Source organism: Hyperolius riggenbachi, chromosome 1 (assembly GCF_040937935.1).
Source record: "Hyperolius riggenbachi isolate aHypRig1 chromosome 1, aHypRig1.pri, whole genome shotgun sequence".
NCBI classification, from domain to species: Eukaryota; Metazoa; Chordata; class Amphibia; order Anura; family Hyperoliidae; genus Hyperolius; species Hyperolius riggenbachi.
Window position 1 is genome coordinate 465,738,239 of NC_090646.1, and position 17,435 is coordinate 465,755,673.

A 17,435-nucleotide genomic window follows, 5' to 3' on the forward strand; every position below is an offset into this window, starting at 1 on the left:
CTTTCACATTTACAGTATAGTCATACTGATTCTTTAAGGGCTCGTCTCCACTAGTGCGGCGTGCGTCTCGCAGACGCACGCCGCACTGAGCGGGTGGGCAGGATCGCAGGCGAATCCCATGAGCCGTGCCATGCACGGCTATGGGATTCGCAGCCTCCGCGGCGAATTCTGCGGGGGGTTCCGGGCGAATCGCTCCCGCAAGCGATTCCGCCGCGGCGGCGTCATCCCCTATGGCAGAGTTTCCCCGTGCGAATCATGTGCGGGGAAACTCTGCAGAATCGCCGGCGAAACCGCCCTAGTGGAAACGGGCCCTAAGGTATACAGTATCATCAGATTAGTTGTAGTGCAGAATTACTATCCTGCAGTCTGCTGCAGTTATTGCTGCATGGATGGATATCGAGACTAGAGTAGACCTGCACTGTAAATACATGGAGACGTACAAGTTATGTCCTGCTGTGTAACTGAGGACATGCTGACACTGGGACAGGCACCCAATCAAACACTGAAGTGGAAATATCCATAATGGTGAGTAAATAGAACTAAAAGCAGAATTTAGAATTGGCTGTTTATATCTCATTCCATACCTCAATACCAACCTGCTGAAAGAAACAAAATGGAAATATTTTTTTTTAGTAACCACACATTTGTTATTTAACTATTTTAGTGTTTCACATATACTTTTTTACCCAGTCATTTATAACATGTGTTATCAATAAACAGCAGGCCGACTTCTGCCTTCATGATTTCACCACCATACATATTATAACACGCACATGTAGCACTGTGCATTCTCTACCGTCTCCCGTTGTTCCATTTATTCAAGCGTACGCATGCTTCTAGCTTTCATTCACATCACTTTGTTGTATAATGGTTGATATTCATTCTGTTTGCTTTGTTTCCAGTTCATTGTGCTGCAGCCACTGCGTTCTTCTGCTGGGACATGTGATTGGGCTTTACCTCTTCCCTGCAGACTGCTGGTTAGCTGTATGACTGGCTCTCAGCAGACATGCATCATATGCCTGACTATGCCATGTTAAGCAGTCTCCTGCACATGACAGTGTGCCACCTCTTTGCAAAGGGGGGAAAAAAAGATTTTCTCTTAATCCAGCAACTGTGCCTAACTGTGGAGGGGGTTAGGGGGTCTGTGGTTAGCTGTGGTCTTTCCCTCGTGATCACAACATACATAAGGTCTGGAACACATTCCAGGTTTCTTGGTTCTTGGTTCATGTTGGCAGATCCATCGCTGCCTCTCTTCTTAAGTGCCCCCCTGAGAGATAGTTGTGGTTTTCCCTTTCTCTCTATCCCTGTGCACGCTCAAATGCAGAAAACCTGAGGCGATCAAGAGCGATGATGACTTAAGCCCTTCATGTATAAATGGTTGCTCTCAAGTATGTTTAACCCTTGGCATAACCTATTTCTCCTAGTACATTTACATGTGACATGCATTTACCATTTCAAGGGTTTGTGAAAAAAAAATATCAGATATGTAACTGCTACACAAGTCATTTTCATTTACTTTCCATCTCAAATTTATGGAAGCCATGTTTTTTTTTCTTTTTTTCTTCTCCGCAAGTACGGTAATGAAGTTGCAGGTGTTCTGAGAAACACCCGTGGCTTTGCTGAGCTCAATGTTTGCTGAGATACTTTGCTGTACAGCTAATCAGAGGCCATGGCATTGTAATGTTCCTTATTAGTTCTTTGTCATCTGCTTAGCACCTACTTTGAGCTGATGGACATAATGTATATGGTACACAGCTCTTGGTGCTGTTGTAAGTCTTTTAAACAATCCCCTCATCCCCTCAAGCTAAAAGAAAAATATAACCCTAAACCCAACCTTAATACTAACCTCTTACTAACATTTTTCACTTACGTTGACCCTATCCTATGCTAAAAGCTATACAAAAATAAAAAGGCACCCAAATTCAACCTTCTGCATTGCAGCAATGTTAACATTTTTACTTGTTTTTATGAATGATTACTGTTACTGGCTGTACCTATACATGGACATAACGGTATGAATATGTAACTTTATTGGATAATATTATTTACCAGGACCTATTGGTCTATTGGTCTATTAATATTTAGGGCATTTAAATTAGATCATTCAAGTATAAGATAAGTATCCACATGATGATGGATCAGGGATCAGCGATTGTGCCCTGATCCATCTTCAGTATTGCATTAATGATGGCCTAAACGGTTGTTTAAATAGTCATGGTAAAATTATCACTGGGGATCTAAGCAATCGGTCACCATCGGTGATCCATCATGATGGTTGCGATCGCTGCACGTTGCTAAACACTGTTAACTTATTTTTGTTAAATAATATTACGCAATATCGTGAAAACGATCATTTGCCGTGACAAAAGTCACTCGATGCAAAAAAAGTTGCTGAAAAAATAGTATTGTGCGTACGGGCCTTCAAGCACACTGATTGGTTCAGGGCCCCCATGATTCTTTGCTTCCCATTGTGCTCACCTACATAAGACATTCATGCAATCTGAATGTCTTCCATTTATTTTTCAATTGTGCTGAAGGTAGAGCCATTTGAATCCATGTCTTGCATTCAAGAGGACCAACCAATCCAGAATAGCTGTCTGCAACTTGGATAAGTATGGCTCTATAAAAAAAAGTACTGTATATTCTTTACATAAAGACAACTTTATTTGAATCACTGAAACATTGTAACTCGAGTCATTTGTAAGTAGGGGACTGAGTGTAGTTGCAAATACCTTCTGCATGAAGAAGGCAAATTATATTTTTAGCATAGGGCCTTTTGTCTCCTTTTGGTCTATAGGATCTGGTTCAGTATGAGCTTACTAGGTACTCTTTAACACTAGAGATGGCCCGAACCTCCAATTTTCGGTTCGCAAACCTGGTTCGCGAACTTCCGCAAAAGTTTGGCTCTTGCAAACTTTTGCGAACCGCAGTAGACTTCAATGGGGAGGCGAACCTTGAAAACTAGAAACACTTATGCTGCCTAGAAAAGTGATGGAAAAGATGTTTCAAGGGGTCTAACATCTGAGTTTTTGCATGGATGAGTGGGATAGACGCCAAAAGTCCCGGGGAAAAATCTGGATTTGACGCAAAGCAGCATTTTAAGGGCAGAAATCACAATGCATGCTAAATTGCAGGCCTAAAGTGCTTTAAAACATCTTGCATGTGTATACATCAATCAGGGAGTGTAATTAGATTACTGCTTCACACTGACACACCAAACTCACTGTGTAACGCACCGCAAACAGCTGTTTGTGTAGTGACGGCCGTGCTGGACTGGTGCGCACCATGGCCAGAGTGCAGGCTGTGGCGGTTTTCAAGCCCATATGATCGCTGGGCTGTGGTAGCTCAATGATAGAACAACAGTGACTGTCAGGTAGGTATATGCAGTGATGGGTATTATAATGTGCACCTGTCACACACAGACAGGTACCGAACAGGCACAGTGACACTGCGTGCGCTCACGTAGGTAGGTGGGTGCACTAAAGTGAACAACAGGTAGTAGGTATATGCAGTGACGGATATTATAATGTGCACCTGTTACACACAGACAGGTACCGAATAGGCACAGTGACACTGTGGGCGCTCACGTAGGTAGGTGGGTGCACTGAAGTGAACAACAGGTAGTAGGTATGTGCAGTAATAGGTATTACAATGTGCACCTGTCACACACACAGTAGGAATTACCAAGGCTGTCTATGCAACACAAGTGTCAGTGAGACACACAAAAACAAAAAATAGATCACAAGAACAAGATTAACTCTTAAAAGAGCTGTTGAGGGGTGCTTTTTTTTAGCAACAACAATCAGCCAGTAGCAAGATAACAAGCCTACAAGAGCCTAACTAAGCTTTCCCTATGAAAGTCTGCAGCAGCTATCCCTTCTCTAATTACTGCAGGCACACGAGTGAGTCCAATGCCTGACGCTGCCTGCCTTTTATAAGGAGGGGTGTGGCTCCAGGAGGGAGTGTAGCCTAATTGGCTACAATGTGCCTGCTGACTGTGATGTAGAGGGTCAAAATTGACCCTCACGATGCACTATGGGGGCGAACTGAACTTCGGGAAAAGTTCACGGTTCTCCGCGAACGTGAATCATGGAAGTTTGCTGGGAACCGTTCGCAGGTGAACCGTTCGGGCCATCTCTATTTAACACTTGCAGAGTGATTCTGAAATCTCCACAGCTAAAGCTCTTGAGCTCTTGCCTCATTGGCATGGCTTATCTCAATTTTGTCAGTTTAAAGACATGTGAGGAATTGCATGAGGTTTGTTAAAATACTTGCAATTAGACAGAAGGCTGGTGAGCTTGAATGTATTTTTCCTGATTGAGTTTCACTAAGTGAAAATGGATCTGCTGTCAAGATGTGCATTCTCATCTACACCTATGACCCTTCATTGTGTAATCTTTTTGCAATTATTTTATTTTAATATTGAGCTTTATTGGTATCTGCCATCATTTAAAGCTTTAGAGATATGTAGTATGCTGTAACATACATGGACATCACATGAGCACCCCATGTGTAAATACGTTAGGTAATATAGGGTTACATTATAAATACATGCAATATATTCAATGCCTGGTAATCTTAAAGAGAATCTATTCACAGTAGAAAGAATAAGCATGTACTTGAATCAAAATGTTTCAGTTTATTACCCTTTATTGTAAAAATCCTTTTTTGCAACAATCATGGTTTTGATCATGTGTTTATGCCTTACAGATGCATTCTGGGAGAATGCACCTCATACATGCATGCAATGAGAATTCATTAGCGGTAGCTGTTGACAGTCTGTCCCAGTTTCGGCCTTACCATTTATCTGTGAATACAGCTTTATTGTTACCAACCATTATTGAATACAAAAAAAAAACAAAAACAATTAAGTGGCTTCCTTGAGTTATGATCACAGCAAAAGAATACCTGGATTAGACAGGTGGATATTCTATAAGTAGAAGGCTGAGTATACACATAACCAGGACCGGATTTCTGGGAAGTACACAAATGATGTGCCCCATAGTATGAACACATCCCTCTCAGAGGAGCTTAGAGGCAGAGATAACCCTTTCAAATGTAGAATAAGTACTTTTTAAAAATTTCAAAAAGAAATCTGACAAGTCCCATGAAATTACAGTACGTTTCATGTCTCTGGCCAGCAGGGTGAGATGACATTGTTAACCTGTAAAAGAATGTTGAGGCATGTAGAACTTGGCAAAAAATGAGATCAAGTGGAGGAACATTTAGATTAGCTATGTTTTAAACATGGACTGCACAGGGTAATAGGGTGTGACAGTTTTAAAGGATAAATAAACTTACATGAATAAGTTCACTTAAAGGAATACTATCGATGTATGCATTTATTTTTAAATGCTGTATGTTGTAGCACACATTAGGACAAGTACTAGGAGCAATTTGATTCCTCACACAGCTGTTCCTCTCAGCTGTAAAATCCTCCGTCAGTTTTGGCCGTCAGTGTTTGATACAAATGTATCTATATGCTGAGGGCTCCCAGAGGGCTAAGCCCATGTCTGCACAGGGGAGTTGCTATCAACTCCTCAGTTTATAGTTTAATTATCACCTTGCTGAAAGAATCTTATTGATATGGTGGTAAGGGGTTAAAGATTCTAGCAATGTGTGTTTATTATCTTTGCTTCTCTTGACTGATAAAGATACTAATAATGCTAATTGTAAACAGTGGTCTGCCCCTCTCAGCAGCTTGTAAAGTGGATGCAGCCTGGAGTGAATCACCACAAGCAGGCAGCCAGACTGAGTGTAAACACAGACTATTGTTTATAGCTAGTTATATTCCAGCAATATTCCAGCTCATTTAGTTACCTGTTACCACCTCAGATCAGCCTATTTCTCCTCATGTCTCCTGCATGCTGTGAGTGACACAGTGAAATATATTTGTGAGCTGTGTGACAGAGTAACCAAGCAGCTCAGGGTGACCTAAACTACTATGAGCTGTGTGAGAAATGAATTTTTAAGCAGGGATAGCAAGAGAGAGACCTGGGTGAATAAATAAAGTGCCCCTAGCACTAGTGGTAATGTGTACACTAATATACAGTATTAAAAAAAAAAGTCGTTTCAATCGATAGTACTCCTTTAACAGATCAGCACCTGCTGAGAAGATCTGATCTGCTGCTCAACACTGAGCACTTTCTATGGTGAAGGAAGTAATCTGCCTCCAGCTATTGGTACCGCTGGTGAGAAAAGGTGGGGACAAGGTGCCCAATGTCATGGTCATAATTCTCTGCATGTAGGACATTTCTGGTGGAAAAGGGGTAGATGGAATACCATTCCTAAGACTTTTAATAAAAGCTACCCAGCGATATCAGCCGAGAGTGATTGTACTTTGTTGGTCTTCAGTTGAAGCTTGCTGTGCCAGCCCACCAGGTACATAGAAAGATAGGTCAACATGCTGAGGACAGCAGTAGGTATGCTGCTCACCTATTAATTTATGAAGAATAATTGTCAGTGTCATTTTAGGCAGGACTTTACATTAGTGTTGTGCGCTACGAGTAGCTACTCATAATCAAAATGTAACTGGCAGAGGGCAGCAGAGGAGGGGGGGGGGGGGGGGTTAACTTACCTATGCCAAGTATATAGTCACTGTCCACGTAACTCCACTACTTCCTCTGAAGGCGGTGGCATCAGTAAGTTAACCACCCCTCTGCTACGTGCCGCACTATCTAATTTAAATTTGCGATTACGAGTAGCTACGTACTCGCAACTACATACTAGCAACTACTAGTAACATACTTAACTACTTTACATATTCCAATGCGCTGCTTCTGTTCTTTGACTGCAGTCCTGCTTTACTTTTGTGCAGTAGCAAGAAAAGTGTTTGTATTTTAATTCTTCTCATTTGACTCCAGTGCTTTTATTGAACTTATTTTATTGTGGAGTTGGTGCTGCAAGAACAATACAAGAAAAAAACGCAATCAAACAGGAAAATATATTATTTTTTATTATATAACATGTCAATAACACAACAGTTTACAAACATAGCACAGTGTGTATATGGAGAGGGCAGGAATCTGGCGCCTAGTGCTTTCATAGGCTACAAAGGCATTGAGGGTTGCTTGAAACTCTCTCTCCGCATCACCTCAATCATAACACATTGCTTATAATTAATTTATTGAAATGTGCAATTTATGGAGGATTTTGGGACGTGCATTTAAACGGCTGAATTGTAAATGCACTTGAAAGCAACATTTCTGTGAGTCGTTGTGTGAGCAACACGTCTTTTAAACTAACTGAACAATGCTGTACAAAACATGATCAGAAATGTTTCTTTTGCTAAGGCAAGAAGGACAATTGATCAGTGCTGGAGTCGTACATGTCTTTTCATTTTACATCCTGTTGACCTTTATATACAAGCATTTACTTTACCTTTTCTTACATGTGAAGGGTTTTTCTTTAATATGACAGCCGAGAAAAGATAAAAACACAGTAAAATAATAGCAAGATAGAATCTCTGCCCCTCTCCTACACACGATTGCTGTATCCTCTCTTTGTAATACCATAGTTCCAGCCTCCTATATCACACAGTCTAACACACTGCAAACACCAAAGAGTTTTGACAAAGGCAGGTGGCTGGACTCATGAAGTGCTGCTTTCAAGGGTAGGTGGCCTCCATGCTGATGAAGCCTGCTGTGTGAAGTGCAGTGCCCTTACTTAGGCTTTTCCCCACAGACTCCTCATCTTGTATCCCACAACATGTGTGTCCGAAGCATTGCCAGCTCATATTCCTTCTCAACCCGTCTGTGATGCTGGTGCCGGAAGGAATAGTAAGAGAGTGAAACACTGGGTGAATGTTTGAGGTGTTTAATAAGCAATGGTCCAGCATACAAGTCCTTGTGTCTTTTTAGGATTTCTCCACAGTACGTGGTCCTAAAAATGTTTGGTTTTAACCTTTTATTCCAGATCAATTTACAGTTTATGGTCCTTCTCTGTTAGCTGTTCTCACTCCAGTCTGGTACCATGCCCACTCCATGGACAGAGTGATATTGGTGTGGCGATAGGGTCCGAGGAACACCATGTGGGTAAATGAATTCAGAGGACTGGAGGGAAGATGTCTGGTGTAACCCAGACTGAGGTGCACACTGCCTTACGATAGCTTGGTGAGAAGATTGATGTTGGAACATGGTATGGGATTCTGTAGCTTGTGTGCCTGCATGGTTGCCCAATCTAGGCATAAGTGAGCTGGACGTGAAGTGGGCTGAGAAGTGCTGGTAGGGCAGTCGCTCCATAGGCTGCATTCCGCTGCTCACTGTGCAGCTGCTGTAAGAGGGCACACTTGACCAGCTATTGCAGGAAATGTCTTCTATGCCTGTAACTGGCTCTGTGGCAGGTGCTGAATTGGCATACATGCAGGCCTGGCGCTGGGCAGACTCTGTGCGAAATGAGGTTGAAGAGGAAGAGGAGGAGGATGGTTGTGGATAACCAGACCTGTAGTAAGATTCTTCATCACTTGGAGAGGTATCCATATAGGATTTCTTATAGGGATGTTCTGATGATTCTTCACTCGCTGCTAAAGAAAAAAAATAAATAAAAGTATTGTTACATTCATTTCTTATAATTGGGTTGTATTCTTCAAGAATAAAAGTTGTCACTATGTACTTAGGCTAATTTGTAGAGACAGGTACAAAGAGAATAAGGCTATATGCATTACTCATCATATACAGTATAATTGATGATATGTTTGAAACATCTAAGCAAAGTTTATTAAAAGTGAAGCCCTCACCATTATTGTTGGATTGTTTTGTCAATTGAACATCGGTGCAGAAAAAATCAGTGGTATACAAGCAATGACTCTGTGGCTCTGTGCTGTATTGTGGTGGCAGCGGTGGTGCACATGGTATCAGGTCAGATCTGAGATTTGTTCTAACATTGAGTGAGGCAAGGCAGTAAACAATCAATATCATATACATAATGATTATTTACCACATTTAATAGAGTATTCCTAGCATCAATGTGGAGCAGTTACTCAGATTATTGCCTTAAGAGAATGCCAATAAGCCTTAACCAAAATAATCACCTTTGCTATCCAAGTCTGGGATAATTTTCCAGATATCAAGTGAAATATATTTCATCCCATTTAGATACTGGCATTATGAGCATAACATGGCCATAATGTCTGTGAAAATATTTGGCATATGGTCTGGCTGCACATCAAGTCATAATGGGTTAGCAAGAGAAATGAATAACTGTTTCTAAATTGGTTCACAAAGACCTACAAAACTGTGGAATTATCATTCTATTTAGTGGCTGCATTCATAGGTCCAGGACAGGTCAGGGGTGTAACTACAGTGGTCACCATGATCGACCCAACCTACTAATTATGGTACAATAGAGAAGGTACACAGCTACACTGCAGGCTGGTAGAGACAGTGCTGGATCCTGGATCGCTCGATCCAAACAAAGTAGCAGGTAGAAATGGGAGGTCCGCAACAATATCTCTTGAAAATGCTCAAAATCTTTATTTGGGACGTGTCCTCATATCAGTAAAAGCACAGCTGACATGTTTCGGGCCAGATATTGCCCTTAAAAACAGATGAGACCTTGTGTGATTTTGAGCTATGATTAAGGGCAATATCTGGCCCGAAACATGTCAGCTGTGCTTTTACTGATATGAGGACACGTCCCAAATAAAGATTTTGAGCATTTTCAAGAGATATTGTTGCGGACCTCCCATTTCTACCTGCTACTAATTATGGGTTTGGCACAGTAAATTTGTCTCAGGCAACAAGTATCAGCAAAGCAATTTCTGGTATTTAGATTTGAGCCATGAACCATGTATTCACTGCACAGAGCAGGTGAACCACCATAGTACCGCTCCTAGTTCCACCCAGGATGTCATGCCAGGGTGGTTGACAGTCAGTAAAATTACTGCTGTCAACAAGCCATGTAAATGAATCCTATTTTTTCATTTGCTTTAGGCTGTATTCAAGTTTAAATTATACATTTATGAATTTTACAGTCATAATCAACGTTACATAAATGGAAATGAAACCTACTTTTCCTTTTCGTGCAGTGAAATATAGGCCCAGGTTCATGAGGCAGAGACTGATATGAGTTGGAAGAAGGCATCAGATCCTGAGAGGTGCTGCTCACACCATTCTCACATTGGTACTGGGTACTGAGGTTGGAAGAATTGGAAATATTGCGAGATTCAGGGGGAAATGGACTGTGATTAGATGAAACTTTCTGCCGCACAGTGCTTCTTGGGACCACTGGGTACTCTTTGCTGAAAAAAAAATACATATGATTATAGACTAAACCAAAATAGGGAAATAATAGTCAAGATAAAGTCCACCCTATTTCTAAAAGCTAAGGCCTTGTGTTCTCTTAGCTGCCAATGTAGCATGAGAACAGGTGTCCCCCAAGCTAATCCAAAACACCAGATCTGTATACGATAGAGACCCCTGAATGCATTGTTCCCCACCTCGTTAAATCCCCCCCTCCCCTCCCAACTGCCCTGGCCAGAAGCCACTCTCTTTCATGATACGCTATTGTCCCTCCTCCCTCCCCTTAGCTTAGCAAGAGAACAAGTCACTCAGCTTTACATCACAGGAGCCTATGGGCACAAATGTCCTGGCACCCTAGACTTCGCCCTCTATGAACCTACAAACACCAGCTGAACCGCACCGCAAGTGTGCTGGCTGGCCCAGCTGTCACTTCTCCCAGTTAGTTCCCTTGCCCGTCATAGTTGGATCACAGGTGCATCACTAGGCAACAGCACAGTCATGCATCTATACAGCGTTGGGTACCCAAACTGTCACCATAGTTTTTATTACCTATGCAATCAAAGTGATCACAACAGTGAATACCATACTATTTCCATTTGTTTATACATACACACTCTTTAATAATTCTATCCTTTTTGTTGTTTATACAAACAATAAATAAAATGTGTTATGTACTGAATAGTTAAATACAGTTTATTCAGGTTGAATACAGTTTGACAATCTATAAGATACTATACAATTCTTTGTAAAGTTGGTCTGAATTTTCACACACGTCCAATCTCAAAATTAAAAAAAAAAAAGGACTTAGGACTTTGACCCTTTCAATAATTTTTTCTGTGCAACTGATTGTTTTCATCGAATAGTCAAGACTTTATAATAAGGTGAAGAAAAAATGATTGAATGCTCTGTGTGCAGCACTTTCAGAAGCCTGTAAGCACATGATTGCTTTCAAAAACTGAAAGGGATAATTTAGGCAATACGGCTAAACCTGCTGTATGTGCAAATGGTCAGGAGTGTCCCTCTTTTCTCCTGTTTCTCTAGCTGCTTACCTGTGACCACATTCCATAGATTCTCTGCTACAGGCTTTCCCAACTACCACACATTCCTAATAATGAGCATACCTATACTCCTTCCTCAAAAATATGCACTATTAGCAGTCCCCAAGGACCAGAGCTGAAAATGCCCCTCTGCTGCCTCAGTCAGACCTCTGCTAATGAAGCCTGTGCTCAAACTGTCTTTTGTACGTCCCACTAACCATAATAAGATTGACAGGATGAGGAAATATGGTTCTGACTTGAGTTATAGCAAAATTATATAACAGGTGAGATTCTGTTACACTGCAACATGTTGCAGCTTACTAATACATCTCCCACCTCTGCTGCTCAGAAATAGAGATGGTCAGTGACACACTAGCAATTCAATGTTTATGCAAACTTTATGCAAATTGTGCAGTTTTAAAATAGACTAATTTAAATGCAGCAACAACATTGATCCACTTATCAATATCAATGTACCACATATCAATGTCTGTGAGCTGGAATTACATGTTGTGTTTAGTAAATAAAAATAAAAAAAAACCTTGCTCCACCATGGCCTCTCTTCAGCACCAATATCCCCCAATTAACATTAACATAACCTCACTGCCTACCAATTAAAAAAAAACTTGCTCCATCATGGCCTCTCTTCAGCACCAATATCCCCCAATTAACATTAACATAACATCACTGCCTACCCTAAGACTAAGCCCAGCTACCCCCTTTCCTAGGCCTAACACTAATTATAACTACCCCCTTACTGCTACCCTCTGTTAGACCTAAGTTTACTCTTGTGCCAAACTTTACACTCCCCACTCCTCCCCCCCACCTAGCCCCTCCAAAAAAAAAAAACCTTTATATAACCTTTCCTTACCCCAATATTTAGTAATACTTCTGAAGCTCACTGAGCAACCCTCCACTCATTGAGGTAAAATTGATGACCTCAGACAAATGACCCAGTTATTACAGTAGAATCTCGTTCTAGTAAACCCGGATATAGTAATCCTCTGTCAAACATTGCTCATACTGTGTCTATTTATTTGAGGTGCTCTCCTTGTCTGATTGCTGTTTGGAATGGATGCCCTGCTTGCACTGGATGCATAAGAGATGCCGTTTTACCTTCTAGCCTCTCTAAAAACATAACCTCTGTTCTACAGGCAAGTAATCCAGTCTTCCACAATCCTGATTTTTATGGCTTATTCTTATTAAATGTAGAATCTGTGTAGAGCTTTGGTGAACTCATCTGTAGAAATCAGAACACAGAGTATGGACACCAAGAGCCAAATATAGTGTAGTATTTACTGGTAGTTGAAATGAAGTATGATACAGTAATAAGCTATACTCACAAAGCAGGGTTACCTCAAAGGCAACCACTGTATAGGCAGGTGGGAGATTAGACCTGACCTCACTCAGGATTAAGAAGTCGCTCTTCATAGATGAGGAAATAAGGGGTAATACCCTTCCACCAGGGGTGGACCTAATATAGCGTAGTATGGATACAGAGGCGCCAAAAGGATAAAATAATCTAAAAAGTTTAATACATTAGGAGACAGTGGTGGACTTACCTCCTCCAAGCAAACACAAAAATTGGCAATGTGTTTGCCAAATACAACAAGTTTATTTACATACTCCGGGGGATAATGCAACGCGTTTCGCAGGTCGATCCCACTTCATCAGGCAATAACAACGGAGCAATAGCATATGTAATCGGTAGAAGGGCCAGGCACCTCTGTCTGTTAAACTTTTTAGATTATTTTATATCTTTTGGCGCCTCTGTATCCATACTACTCATCTGTAGAAATGGAGGTTACAGGCATGTATGGGCAAGAGTCCTCATGCCCTCTGCTCCCCCCATTCACTGCCACCCCCTCTTTTTGTGTGTAAAAGTCCCTGCTAGCTGGCCAAGTCGCACATTACTGCGCAACCGCTGGCCTCACTAGCACACATCCTTGATCAGGCTCACAGAAAAACATTCAAAGACGTACTTGCCCATGACATGGCTGACATGCAGGACCTTTGACACACGAATGGAGGGGGGAGGCAGTGAACAGGGTTAGTGAAAGGCATGAGGACTGTTACCTCCATTTCTTAAGGCAATTTCACCTCTGGTATCCCTTCAGTCACCGTGACATCAAGTAGACTTTACTATATGCTGAGAGATGTATGATTCTGCACTCACACTTGTATCCCCCAAGCATACATGCTTATATAAAGGTCACTTTGGCACCAGCCTAATCTTGGGGGAAACTCAAGCCCCATACACATGCTCAATAGCGGTCTTTTATGCAGCACAATTAACAAACAACTTTTGTTGTGAAACCTGTTGAAACGACCAAAAAAAAAGTTGCTTGCTATTTACGTCAATCCAACTGTTGGATTGATGTCTTATCAGTTGTGTGAACAATAGCAAGCAACTTTTTTTGGTTTGTTTCAACTTGTTTCACAACAAAAGTTGTTGATAATGTGTATGGGACTGCAGTCCATCTGGTCTCCTATCACAGAAAGGATCCAGTCTAGCAGGGCGTCAGTGTGACTTGAACCTGGCAGGCCCCCCAGCTAAACTGCTGGCCCTGCCCCCCTGCAGGCACACCCCTCCACCCCCTTCCCCCCCACTCAAACACACAGATGGCAGTATATTACTGCATTAGTTTGCTTTTAATCTTGGCCCCAATACCCCCTTATTATAAAGCAGAGCAGCAGTACTGTCATCCTTTTTTCCCACTGGAGTGACATCTCCTCACACCTCTCTTCACTGTGGCCGCTATATAGTCTATCTCCCTGGGGCTTCTGTCTCTGTATGTCATGTGTCATGTCAACTAACTGGGTATGCAGCTCAGAGCGCGTAGCTGCTGGGAAGAAGTGGCGACCGGACGTATTGCTCGGGAAGGTAAATGCCAGGTGGGGAGAGAGCAGCGGACGCCCCTGAATACTGACATTTGATTCTACAATACATTTAGCTGCTCACGCTATTATGTTGCTATGCAGTTATGTTTTTAATTAACACAAGAAACACAACAAAGAGACGTCTACCTTTGCATCCTGGACATGCGGTGCAGCTCCATGTCATCACTTCCTCTAAAGCCTTTGGCAAATGGGTTGTTTTCAATCTTTAGCTGTGTAATCTGAGAATAATATATGATATACCAAATAAATATACTGATTTAAGAATACTGACGTGCTTGCATAGGCCAAATTAACTTAATGCATCAGTTGCGTTTACATAAAATACAATACATATTTTGCATTATGCAGTTTATATTTTATCTAAACTTATGGATGTGCCAAAATTCTCAGTGTACATAACACAGGTCATAATTTAAGTGCAGTCTGTTAGTAACATTCCCTTCTGATTAAATTAGTGAATACATTTATTTCCCTATCACTGTTAGCAACTGTTGATAAAGGTGGTTTTTGTAAGACTCATGAGAAGAAAAGTGTCCTAACTCCCAAATCTCGACTTGCCCTGGAAGATAAACAAATCTAGCAAAGTCACTAGCTACCAATCAGTTTGCCAACAGCTGGTTAAAGGGAATCTGAAGTGAAAATACATTTATGAGATAATGAATTGTATGTGTAGTACAGCTAAAAAATAGAATACTAGTAGCAAAGAAAATAGTCTCATATTGTTTCCAGTACATGAAGAGTTGAGAAACTTCAGTTGCTATCTATGCAAAAGAGCTTCTCTGAGCTCTCTGACCCAACTTGGGTCGGCTACAGTGCTGTTTTCCGAAGCACTTATCTCAATATGTCTCTCATTGTTTCTTGTTTGCTTAGGGTTTTACTGCAGAGGAAAGTTCAAAGGGTCATTAGCTCTGCTCGGTCTCACAGTTTAAAATGCAGAGAGTAGTTTGTAAACTGCAAATATTAGAGATTTGGCAATGTTATAATAAAAAAACTATATAACTGAAAACAAAAATATGAGACTCTTTTATTTGCTATTAATTTAATGTTCTACTCATTATCCATACTGCACATACAATTTATTATATCATAATTATTTTCCGCTTTAGTGTCACTTTAATTAATTCAATTCCCTTGATTTACTAGGTCGTTTTCCCTTCCTGCAGTGGACATTTCCCTGTTAAGACAATTTTCTGTTAGCTGTACTTGTTATCATGCAAATCCAAACTGGACCTTCATAGCAAGGACCAATTACACAGTTTGGGATATATTTACTAAACCCTGTTAAACCTAAAGTATACAAGCTTTTATTCTGTTTAATCAGGGATGGCTTTAGGGTTAAATGGGGTCTCTTGCAAAACTAAATGTGGGGCCACTTTTATTTCAAGTATAACACTGGTAATGTGACATTTGATGCAAAAACTGATCTGATAAAAAGTAAGGATACTTCCTGCAATGCCACCCACTGTAGTACAAAAAAAGCAGGCATGCCAAGCAATCCTGTTGTTCTGTAACATCTGTAGATACATAAAATGAACAACTTGCCCATGTGTAGAACAGTGGGCGGCATTGCAGGAAGTGACAAGCAGTGGTATGCAGAGCTGGAATGTGGAAGGAAGAGGTGAATAATTACTTCCCGTCCGCTGCCTGACACACAAGCTGGAGGGGGATAGCGGACAGGGGCACTCAGGTGAGGGAGGTGGGGTCCGACCCCCCTCACCACTGCTGTGCCCACTGCCCCCCTTCCTGGCTGCTATCCCCTCCAGCTCGGTGTCCCTCCACCCATGGCCAGGTGGGCTGCGCCCCACTACCACTTCTGCCGCCTGAGGAACCTGCCTCACCCCGCCTCATGGGCGGCCCGGGGCTGGTAACCGCCATGTCCCCATAGTGTAGCCCTAATGCCTTCTGTTTATCAAACCCAGCCATAATGCCCACACCACTACCCCACAGTATATAATGCACCCACAATGCTCCCATCTCAATGCAGAGAGAAGTGGATGTAAAGCAGGATAGGACTAGAGGGAACCCATTAATGGAGCCTAGTAAGTATACAAAAATGTCCACACTTCCCTGCTAACCACTCTTTGGATAGGAGGTGCAGCAGGTGGTCCCTAACCAGATCGTTCCTATGGGGTCAAGTTCCGTTGCTATGGAGGGCGAGGAGCGGCATAATGTACTTGGTGTGGTTTACAAATGAGTGGCTTCAAAAGAGCAGTGTGAGTAGGGCAACAATGGGCTCTTCCTGCACTTGGCTGAGATGATCCACCACTCTTCATTGGGGCTGGTGTACACATACGCAGCTGTCCACCTTTGCTGAGAACCCTCTAGAGTGTGTGTCAGCCTTTTCGGGACATTATCGGAAGCAGACCCTCATAAAACGTCTACTTATGGATAGATAACATGGAGAGCTAGTTCACACCAAGAGAGCGCTTTTGAAAGTGCCAGCGCTTTGCTTGGCTAATTTGTTTGTATGGGCTAATTCACACCACAGAAATGTGATTTTGTTCCCAAACGCAAACGAAGGGTTTGCAGCATTTTGAAGGTGATTAATTTAAACCTCAATGTAAAGTTTAGAAAAACTGTAAAAATCGCTGAACAGAATGATTTTCAATGTGTTTTTTGTCAAAAACTGTTCACTTCCAGGTCAAAGTGTACATCCTGTTTTGCCACAAGAACTACAAAATCGCTAAACGCAAACGCTCCAAAATCGCTAGGCATAAACAAAAAATCGCCATGCACATGCCGGGAATCACTATGGCAAATAACTCAAGAAACACTAATCATTTTCAATTACGCATATCGATTGTTGGTGTGAACTAGCCCAGAAATTGTTCTGAAACAGCAGAGTTGTGATATGATCACCGTTCCTTATTAACTGCACTCACATTGTAGGAAAATATAAGTGCAGTACTATAATTTGCAGGTAGGCTTCTGTGTATACATAAACCTCACTGGCAAAGGAACCTGAGGGAACTAAAGGAGCTTGAAAGATATATGACTTACAAACAGACCAAGTAGTTGCTTACAATAGGCCGGTAAATCTTTGTTCTCCTCCCTATACTTAAAAATGTGCAGATGCCCTTCTTGCCAAGGAACCAAGTAAGCTTTTTTCCTCTAAAGATTTCTCCACATGGGCAAGTTGTTCATTTTATGTATCTACAGATGTTACAGAACAAAAGGATTGCTTGGCTTGCCTGCTTTCTAAAAACCTGTAAAATGGAAATAAGCTGGAGAGAGGCTTGGCAACTAGTTAAAGGTGGGT

General features: G+C 41.7%; 1 protein-coding gene and 1 long non-coding RNA gene across 11 annotated transcripts in view; one reads left to right on the plus strand and one right to left on the minus strand.

The window, feature by feature from the left end:
- Nucleotides 1–17,435, plus strand: part of LOC137521055 (uncharacterized) — a 523,185-nt gene that overhangs the window by 93,067 nt on the left and 412,683 nt on the right. The gene's annotated exons all lie outside the window — the stretch shown is intronic.
- TBX5 (T-box transcription factor 5) overlaps nt 6,971–17,435 on the minus strand; it is a 128,984-nt gene continuing 118,519 nt past the window's right edge. For both annotated transcript variants that reach the window (XM_068239781.1, XM_068239771.1), the window contains 3 exons: nt 14,303–14,394; nt 10,008–10,237; nt 6,971–8,521 (listed from right to left, as the gene is read on the minus strand). In XM_068239781.1, the coding sequence (XP_068095882.1) occupies nt 7,944–8,521; nt 10,008–10,237; nt 14,303–14,394 (900 nt within the window). In that variant the 3' untranslated portion in view covers nt 6,971–7,943. The remainder of the gene's footprint in view (nt 8,522–10,007; nt 10,238–14,302; nt 14,395–17,435) is intronic.